At 41.0% G+C, this 10743-nt stretch overlaps 1 protein-coding gene across 2 annotated transcripts; it reads left to right on the top strand.

The window, feature by feature from the left end:
- The first annotated feature begins 1350 nt into the window (after nt 1-1350).
- On the top strand, nt 1351-9069 carry LOC106561364 (Krueppel-like factor 4). Of its 2 annotated transcripts, XM_045688177.1 has the most exons (6): nt 1351-1817; nt 1958-2072; nt 4810-5662; nt 5794-5961; nt 6831-6966; nt 7024-9069. In XM_045688177.1, exons 1-6 carry the CDS (start codon nt 1813-1815, stop codon nt 7061-7063), a joined length of 1317 nt encoding a protein of 438 aa, XP_045544133.1. In that variant the 5' UTR covers nt 1351-1812; the 3' UTR covers nt 7064-9069. The 2 variants fall into 2 exon arrangements, with proteins under 2 accessions (XP_045544133.1, XP_045544129.1); XM_045688173.1 differs by having other exon boundaries at nt 1379-1817; nt 6831-9069.
- The last annotated feature ends 1674 nt before the right edge of the window (nt 9070-10743 follow it).

Genomic DNA, 10743 nt, shown 5'->3' with positions numbered 1-10743 from the left:
CATAATGAACATTGTAACCTATACATTTACTAATCAAAGAAATAGCTGCATTCTGTTCCTTATTTGTAACGTTATTATTCACTTAAGGTAATAGGGTGCTGAATAATTGTTAGAGAATAATCAGAAATGTTTAAAATGTAAGAACTGTTGGAGCTATCATATTGGAAATCTATAAGGCTATAAGGGTACTGTATAGGCTACTATCACAAGGACGCATAGGCTAGAGTGACAGACAAGGGAATACCTATACAGTAACCTAGAGGGGGGAGTCCCCAGTCCTGGGGCCTCATTATCAAAGGTGCTACCTGACAAAAAAATACTCTTGCGACACTTTTCCCGCAAAGGTTGGTAGGCTATTTATTGAACTTGTTTGACGCACAGGAACTATAACAATGGTAGGCTAATAAAAATATTAAAACGCCATTGGTAAAGAGATTGCATAGCAGCATGTAGCCTAAAATGTTACTTTGAATTTTATAATCATATGTTTTTTTGTTTGTTGTGTATTCTTGCAACACAAGAAATACTATTTATCCATTGCTCATTCATTAGCTAAGTATGCTCAAATGTAAATAGACCGGTAGCCTAGACAGTTTGGGTAGGCTGCAGTATTGCTGTGAGTGAGATAGAGGCGTGACATCATAGCCTATTTAATCTCAGAGCCTATTCCAAGACATTTGATAGAAACACAATCATCTATTAAAAAATACAATATTGAACAACAATTCGTATATTGTATGTGGGCTGTAGCATTTACTTTTAAAGTGTTTGAAAAGACAATCAATCATGTAAAATGCGAAGTTAGTGTTCTGCAAAATATTAAAACATTCTATTGTGCTTTCAAAATTTGCTATTGTGCTTTCTTTAGAAATGAACATGGCCCAGTTCCAACATTTCCAAATGATAATGCAAATGAGGGTGTTCTTGTTAGCATAAAAGGTGAATGGAGGGCGTTTTCCAGGCAGGATTGTATAATAGGTCTACAATATGTTTCTGATTTATCAATGAACATTTTTGGCACACGCAAATCCTAGAATCTCCAGGTATGCCAGAATTCAGTAAGACATTTACACTTGGTTGATAAATGAGGCCCCTGAACACTTGTTGTGTTTTCTGTAGGAGTTACAATATCTCGTCAATTAGTGCAACTACAAGTCATTATTCCTATACTAGCCTACCGTGAAACCTATAAGCTATCCCTTAGAACTGAGTTGATCCGGTTCCCCCACATTAGCTCTGGATAAAAAGCTAACGGCTGTGTGAGGGCCTCCCTGTTGCTATCGCTCTGTTTGCATGGATATAAACAGGAGACAGCGCGGAGGTTTTTTTTTCGTTCTTTTTCAGCCCTGCAAGCTTGTGCTATCGTCATGAACTGCACCTTATTTTTTCTACCTAACCAGCGAGAAGTGTTGTTTCTGTCCTGCGTCTGTTGCTCGGCAACACGAAGGCGTGTCCACTGGCGTGTCCGCTGGCGATGATTTAAGAAGTAGGAAACCCTTCTCTCACTATCACTTTTGTCGGTTCAGTCTGTACTCCGGTCCCTGCATGGCAGCGGGATTGCTAGGGAGACGAGGGAATCCCCGTGTGTCGCCTCACTCCTGATCAAGTTTGCATCAGAGATTCCATGCTTGGTTGTCTGTCTCAGTCTGCCTGTTCCATTCGCTGCGTCCACAAGCATGGCTTGGAGTGAAGTGTAGCGCAACATCATCTCGGATTGTCAACGGGTGTAAAATAGGCTACGTAACCCTTGCTGAAACAACCAGTGTATTTTACAGAATAAATTCATCAGAAGAACCACGTATATTTTCATTGATGAGGTGCGGGCTTTTTTAGTTTGACAGAGCAGCATTTTGGATTGCCAATGCCATTATAAAGTGCGCTTGGATCCTAATAGGCTATTCCTTATTTTGGAAGAAAACGATAAGGATTTACATTTACATATTTTTTGTTTATGCAGGCAACCACCAAGTGACTTCGATAATATGGCATTGAGCGGGACGCTTTTGCCATCCATATCCACATTTGCAAGCGGCCCGACTGTCAAGAATAAATCCACGGGACATGCGAATTTGGTGAGTATGGTCAGTCATAGCAATTTTTTATCTCAACAGTCTGGGCTATAGGCTTTGGGACATTCCGCATATTTAATGGTAGGTCAGGTCATAATTGGTTTTATTTATGTATTTCTATGGACATTTGTTTCATTTCTTGACATTATGTCATTGCTCGTAGTTATTCGTGTTGCTACATTGTATCATTGCCGCACTCTAGCACACCGCACCGCTGTAGGGGCGTGCACCAGCCGGGATACCAGTAGAATTTTCAGCGTGGTCACTGACTGAAAGGATGGTAGTCTACTATAAGGATTTCGCTATAATTTACAGCATATACCCAGCAGTGGCATCCTGTATTGCTTTATTGTACCCTGAACCTTAGTCACTATTCTAGCCGGCTACCACCTGGTACTATACCCTGCTCCTTAGAGACTGCTGCCCTATGTCGGCTACATAGAGTCATTGAATACTGGTCACTTTAATTATGTTTACATAATGTTTACCCACTTTATGTGTATATACTGTATTCTAGCCATGGCTCATCCTACATAACTACAGCTGTAGACACCTTTTCTAGTCATATACTTTGCATACTGTCTTTACACACCATTATATAGTATGTAGGCTATATATAGTTACATAAATGATATGTATATATCAGTGGCGGTTGGTGCAGTTTAAGATGAGGGAGGATTATTCTTTTTTTTATGAGCCTTATTTCTATTACTGCATATTGGATGACTGTCATTCATATTCCATTCGCCCAGCTCAATGTAACATCGATAGGTTTAGGCTACTACATGATACCGAAATTTTCCCTGTACCAATCATGAGGTTGCTACAACCTAGCCTATGAATGAAAGTTTACAACGTAGGTGCACACGTCAAGAGACAGACAGTGACACATTCAATACCGACGTGCACACTCTTGCCTGCATCTAGCTGAACTAGGGTGTAATCATTAGCCCAAAAGTTGCAAATTAGAGTTTCTATTGGACAAATTCAGATATCTTTCTCCCCGTTTTGTACCATTTGCTTCTGTTTAAGAAACATTTTTCAACAGAATCGGCGGAATGAATACACCTCTGATCACACACAAACACAGTTCACTTTCATAGCAGCCACATAAAACAGCATGATCACTTTGCTCGTTGTACAGTATAATTCCTTCTCGCAACTATCTACACGCTCTCCTCCTCTCACCTTTTCCCTTTGCTTGTGGACTTCAGTGCACAACACATCAGCTGTCTGTGACCAGGCAAAAAAAACTTTCCAAGACAAACCTTCATATCATGACTGCTAACTGCTACACACAGCCTACATTGTTGTCATGTCATAGTCAACATAGCTACTAGACCTAACGCGTTAGTAAACCCGCTACAGTCATGCAGTACTGTGTACAGTCAGAAAGCAGTTTAGCAGTTACACCGGCGGGCCACAGTGGCAATACATGAATAGAACCAAAAGCTTACCTTGACTTGGAAAAGTTCTAGTGTTGGATAGACAGAGCCAGCTAGCTAACATAGCATCCCTTTCTGTTTGAGCCGGGTGTTTGAGTAGACTAAACAAGCTAGCTGCATTTGTTAGCTAAGTGAAAGTGAAAGTTTAAAAATCTCTCTCTCTCTTGCTTCTCTTTAATTTTGTTCAAAACTGTTCAACTACTGTCTTTCTCTCTCTTTGAGTCAACTACTCACCATATTTTATGCACACCAGTGCTAGCTAGCTGTAGCTTATGCTTTAAGTCATGCTGCAAATGTTTTGATAGGTTGGGGGAATTATGAATTTGTCATAATTACTGTGTAAATCTATGGAAGGGGGTGAGAACCATGAGCCGCCTAGGTTTTGTATTGAAGTCAATGTACCCAGAGGAGGACAGAAGCCAGCTGTCCTCCGGCTACACCATGGTGCTGCTGAGGCTACTGTAGACCTTCATTGCAGAACAGTGCGTTTTAATAAATTATTTGGTGACATGTGAATATATTTAGTAAAGTTTTATCTAAAAATTATATCGTTTTTAATGTTGCACTATAAAAAATAAAATAAAAACTGTGGAGGATGGTCTTCCTCTTCCTCCTCTGAGGAGTCTCCACTGGATATATTTATATTCCGGTCACTGACGTTGCTTGTTCTGATAATTCTTAATTTCTTTATTTCTTAATGATTATTTTTGTGGGATTATGTGTGGATTGTGTTTTTTTTTTATGTTTTATTTACTGCTCGGTATTACTGCACTGTTGGAGCTAGAAACACAAGCATTTTTCTGCACCTGCGATAACATCTGCGAATCTGTGTACACAACCAATAAACTATGATTTGAATTGATTTAGGCTGTTGGTTTATCTATTGCCAATAATGTGAATAGGATAGAATAGCCTACCAAATGTGAGTTGTCTTCAAGGAGAAGCTTATCCAGATCTCTTGTGTTATAGCATCCTAATAAACTGGAACTAATCCATACATGTCTGGGATTATTGTACATGTCTGGGATTACACAAGCGTATTTGAGACACAATGATAGATATGACCAAGAATCACTTTCCCATTTCAGTTAGACAGAAGGTACTTACATTTGGCAATGAAATGTTTTGACCAAGGACACACAGTCTGGGTGAGCAGATTCACCTCAGCCAGTCTCTCAATGATTTAGCACTGTTATATCAGGCAGTCTTCAGCGTTATGTTCATGGATTAACTATGACCTCAGCTCTCTTTCTGTACTCATACTGATTTTAATGTGTGTTTCTCGTCTTCCCTAGAGATGGAAGGAGGAGCTGTCCCACCTGAAGAGGAGCGGCTGTTCTGACCAGGACATCTCCACTGGAATGGCCAAGAAAGAACCTGAAGATCTGGATCTACTGGACTATGACTTTATCCTGTCCAACACTATGCTACAACAGCAACAGCAGGAACAAATTCAACAGCAGGAACAACAGCAGCAGCAGGCTGAGGCTATGGCAACGAGCGGGTCCCAGAACCTGTCCCCTTCCCAGGGCTCCTACTCCTCCTACCAGCTCCCATCTCCCCAGGACTCTGCTCACAGTGACATGCTGTACACTATCCCTGACATCAGCGACGTGTCCCCCTCTGGGGGGTTCGTGGCGGAGCTGATGAGGCCTGAACTGGACACGGCCTACCTCCATCCCACCAGCCTGCATGGCAAGTTTGTGGTGAAGTCCACCATGGATATGGCAGAGGTTGGCCACAGCATTAATGTGAGTAGTAAAGCTGGTGTTGGTGTTGGCGCTGCCACGGACCCCTCCTCCTCGTTGCCATTTATTTGCCACAGGATAAAGCAGGAGAACCCCAGCACGTGCACCATCACCCGGCCCATGGACCTCCAACTAGGGGTGGTGAACTCACACTCCCAGCCCAGGGCTGGTCAGAGGCCCCACCTCGACCCCCACGGCTTCCCCCCAGGGGGGCGCCCTATGACTGCCAGCCGATCAGCCTCCTCTCTGTCTCCGGACCACACACTGGCCAGGGACCACCACCCCATCAGCCAGGTGTTAACCCACCCCCAAATCCCGCTGCCCAGTCCGGGCTACCACCACACCTCTCCGACAGGCTACTCTCCCTTCCCACAGCAGCATGGGTCTCTACAGTACCAAGGTCAGTTCAACTTCAAGTGTTTTTGACCAAGAGCCTTTTTTTACACAACATTCAGAATTTTCTGGTGCCTGACTCTGAGGAAAACATTGAGGTGATGATGCTCATCACTTCAACCTCTTCTCTCTTCCTAGAGCTCATGTCCCCCGGTGGCGACAGTCTACCAGAGGAGCCCAAACCCAAACGTGGCCGGCGCTCATGGCCTAGGAAGAGAATTGCCACACACACGTGTGACTATGCCGGCTGTGGGAAAACCTATACCAAGAGCTCTCACCTCAAGGCACATCACCGAACGCACACAGGTTGGTAGACATGTTGGATTTCTCATTGGAAAAAACGCAGTTTCAAAAGGTTTTTTGATGTCAGGAGGATTTTTAGAAGGCACATTTTCATTCTTATTGCATCGCTTGGTTATGAGTTTCATTACTGTAGTTTATGGTTTATGAAATGGTAGGCCTTTAGTGATTCACAGCAGGAAACTTTAACATGAAGTTTTATACCGGATTAATATTAACTTTACTTTAAAAAATGTATTAATTTGGTAATGATTTGGAATGGAGACAGTCTGTAGAATGGAGACACATTTAATGGCTGGAATAATCCATTTCATTTGTTGAAAAGGATCAATTTGTAACAGGCAGCAATGTGACCCTTTTGTGTAAACTGCACTATAGAGCTACTATATGACAGGATGATTTTACTTATTCATGCGTTCATGAATTTTTTATTCAGTAATGCCAGTTAATGTCCCTCAGCAGTACACTATATGTTCATCTATAACTATTACCTTCCCTGCTACCCTGCTTGGCCCTGGCATAACGGCTGTTGTATTGCTAGCAGTAAATTACTCTACTGCGTCATCATGGTAAAATAGCTAAAAAGAGAGAACAGTAGCCCAGTTGGCAGGTGTCATGAACAGGCATTTAAACAGCAACAGCAGGTTTATACTGATCACTTTTCAAATACAACTGTAGGCTGATTAGTTTAACCTTCATGCACTGCAGGACAGGAACAACCTCTATCTGTGTTGAGGAGAGGAGAGTTTGGTCTGTTTTAACTCCAGGGTCAACAAACAAAATTCTAACGGCCTTGTTTGTGTCTCTCTCGCTCTCTCTGTGTGTGTGTGCGTGCCTGTGTGCACGCGTGTATGTGTGTGTTGTGTCATTACTAGGAGAGAAGCCTTATCACTGTGACTGGGTGGGCTGCGGCTGGAAGTTTGCACGTTCGGATGAGCTCACACGGCACTACAGGAAACACACTGGGCATCGCCCGTTCCAGTGTGCCAAGTGTGACAGGGCCTTCTCAAGGTCCGACCACCTGGCACTACACATGAAGAGACACCTATGAGACGGGGCCTTCTCAAGGTCCGACCACCTGGCACTACACATGAAGAGACACCTATGAGACGGGGCCTTCTCAAGGTCCGACCACCTGGCACTACACATGAAGAGACACCTATGGACTCACTGGACGCCATAGACCAAGACTTAAAGACTAAAGATGTTATTACAAAGACCGACCTGAACTTGTAACTTTAAAAACCAAACATTGCCTTCTAGCCATTGTCAAAGCATCAAGACAAGCTGTGTGATTCACGGCAAAGAGTGTTATACTCGCTAGGTTCAAACCCTATGACTAAAGACTGTTCTTAGTGATAAGCGATTAACCGAAATGGGGGTTATTTTTCGTTTTTTAACAACTAATTGCTCAATGCACACATTGCACAGTTTCTCTAGAGATGAATCAGATCAAGCCCAAACTATGTGATGTAGTAGGGAGTTGTAGTTTCCAACAGGACTATATTCTGCACAGTTCAGTGCAGAAAACGTGGTCATTAACTATAATGACCATAATCTATTGCGCACCTACTTGTCCGGTCTGTGTGTTTCTTTTACGCCTGTCACATTAGGTGTGGGGGGCAGACACGGAAAGAGAAAGAAGAGACAGAAGAAAATGCGATCGAGAGGGATAGAGAGCAATTGCTTCGCAATGTATCTCTACCTGAAAATACATAATCTAAGTCAGGGGTTTCAAACTCATTCCATGGAGGGTAGTGTCTGCTGATTTTTGGTTTTGCCTTTCACTTAAGACCTAAACAACTAGGTGAGGGGTTCCTTACTAATCAGTGGCCTTCATTCATCAATCAAATACAAGGGAGGAGCGAAAACTTGCAGACACTCTGCCCTCAGTAGAATGAGTTTGACACGTGATCTAAGTAATTGATAGTTGGTATTCAGCAGTCATAAAATAATGCCTTATTTAGTTTAAATAACTATAACAATAGTGATTTTGACAGACAGAATAGGCAGCAGCTCTATAGAGATGAGATCATGACTTGGAATGAAATAATAAAGTCATCAAATAAAAAAATAGAATATCCACAGCAACTAAAATATTTTATTAAAGTAAAGTGAACAAATGATGGTTAATAAGTGACAAGAAGTAATGGGCAGTCACTGCTATCATGACACTTTTTTAATAGATTTATTCTGTGTTGTTACAGCATTCAACCCACATAATTCATAACATAAAAAATAAATCATCAAAATAAAAAATCCTAATTATAAAAATAAAAAAATTTGAACCGAAACCGAACTGACCTCAAAAAGCACGAATTGCTCAGCACTACCATAAATGGGATCGTGATATGACGTTTAACAAGTGCCCTCAGAACAACCTCCTTTGTGGGACAAAACTGGAATTTACCATCTAGGCTATTTATCGACAAAACTTGGAGGACCAGGTGCCAACATGTGACTGGAAATGTATTAGTTGTCAGGGAAACAAGACTCAGACAGACAGAACACAGAAACGACATAACACATCTTAAGAGGCCTTCTATCCATTCTATCAGCAACATTGTTTGTCAAATTCATACTGTTCAACATACTGTATTAGACATTTATATTTATATTACTCTTCCAAGCCATTGATTACAGGTACAAATTAATTGATATGTTACAGGAAAGTGCTCAAAGACTATTAAGTGTATTAAAAGGTACCAAAGATTTTTTTTTTAAGAAAACAGATAAAAAAAGAGTATCAAGTATCACATGGTTGTCCGTGAGTTTCTTGTCTGTGAGTTTCTTGTCTGTGAGTTTCTTGTCTGTGAGTTTCTTGTCTGTGAGTTTCTTGTCTGTGAGTTTTTCTTCTTCCGCAATTGGACTTTAATCAGGTGAATACTTTGCTCCTCAATGGTGATGGCAATCTTTCAATGCACTGTGGTTGCAAAGTGCAATAATGTTACGTGAGACAATCATATCATCTTTAAAAACTCTGAACAATGTTTTTTGTTCAGAGTCAAAGCATGTAATATAATCTGAAGTTTTGTACATTTGTAAAGAAAATGCTTTTTAAAACTGCTTAAAATGTTTTGTACAACATAAATAATAAAATGTATTTAAAATTAACTTTGTATGTACTGATCACTGCTGTTTTGATAGCACTGTTATGTAAATTCTTCCATACTCGTATTACCTGTCAAATGTTTTGATAAATGTATTTGGTAAATGTACCTCAACAATGTAAATCAAAATGAAGCAACATCGGTATCTAATTTTATTAAACTATATAGTTTGACTATCTATTTACGTAAATCATAGCATATCTAAATAATATTAATGCTTAAAATCTTACTTAAGATGCTTAATAATGACTAAGAAACAGCTGTCCTAAAGACAATTATACACTTCTATGATATTTACATCGATCAAGTGTTTAAACTCCACCAACGAGACTAGATCATCAGATTTTTAAATGTCCAGGAGAGAATTCCAGGACCAAAGAGCTGAGTAACTAAAACTATTTCTACCGTGACCTGTTCTAATTCTTGGTATTGTTAAAGGCAAATGAGAATGGGACCATAATTGATATTACGAGTGTGCAAAGCTGTCATCAAGGCAAAGGGTGGCTACTTTGAAGAATCTCAAATCTAAAATATATTTTGATTTGTGTAATACTTTTTTGGTTACTACATGATTCCATATATGTGTTATTTCATATTTCATGTTGATGTCTTCACTATTATTCTACAATGTAGAAAATAGTAAAAAATAAAGAAAACCCCTGGAATGAGTAGGTGTGTCCAAACCTTTGACTGGTACTGTATTATAGATCCTACCTTTCTTATAAATCAGTTTTGATTTGCCTGTGTTTTAAAGATGCAGTACATACTGTACCTTACTATATGGGAGTGGTTGGTGACTCATCCGTGTCTCCCTCCTCTGATAATTATGTTTCTGTACCTCCACACCCCTCTTTGTTATTGGCAGTTAGTTAGTCAATACTTGACCTACATACCAGGGAGGTTAATTAAATTCATTTATCTTTACTAACCTATACTATACACTCCAACCTGGTCAGTACTATGAGACAAAAACACACTGATTTCAGACCCCTTTTATGAAGACCCAGGCCCTGATTTCACACTCAGGGAACGTCCCCATAATGAACACCTGCTGACCAGACCAGACAGGGGGGCCCAAACCCACCCCACCCTTCCCGTCCCTCACCACACCCATCCCCTTCCTCAAACCCTCCCTGCCCCTTCCCCAAATCCTCCCTACCCCTTCCTCAAATCCACCCCACCCCTCCACCCCCTCACCCCACGGCCTCATCCGTCGTCACACGTGCGCATAGACCACTGCAGCTGTAGGAAATGACTCAGCATGAGGGATAGGTATGTAGACACAGCGTTTTACAGGTATTGCCGTGGTATTGCCGTGTAGACCTAATCTCTAGTGTTTCCGATTTTCTTCATCAATCAAATTAATTCCTGTAAATTTAGCCCACTTTCTGTCCCAGAATATACTTGATTTTGAGCTGTGAACTGGACACTTTGTGGTGTGGTTCATGTTGTGATGTAGTAAAATCTCAATACCTGAAACCATATCTCACTGAACTATTCATGTACAGCACAGTACCAATGATTTTTTTTAACTAAACCAAGATAGACAACAGCCCGTCGTTTCCAATGGGAACAAATATGTCATAGTGGGCAGAACAAGCAAGAAGGTGGGCAGAGCCAAGCACGAGCTAGCACGTATCCTATTAGCCCGTTCTTCACTTTGTGAAGTGCGCTTGTG

The sequence above is a fragment of the Salmo salar genome, chromosome ssa01, assembly GCF_905237065.1.
Source record: "Salmo salar chromosome ssa01, Ssal_v3.1, whole genome shotgun sequence".
NCBI classification, from domain to species: domain Eukaryota; kingdom Metazoa; phylum Chordata; class Actinopteri; order Salmoniformes; family Salmonidae; genus Salmo; species Salmo salar.
The sequence above is the reverse complement of the archived record's forward strand: the minus strand, read 5'-3'. Positions and strand labels throughout refer to the sequence as shown.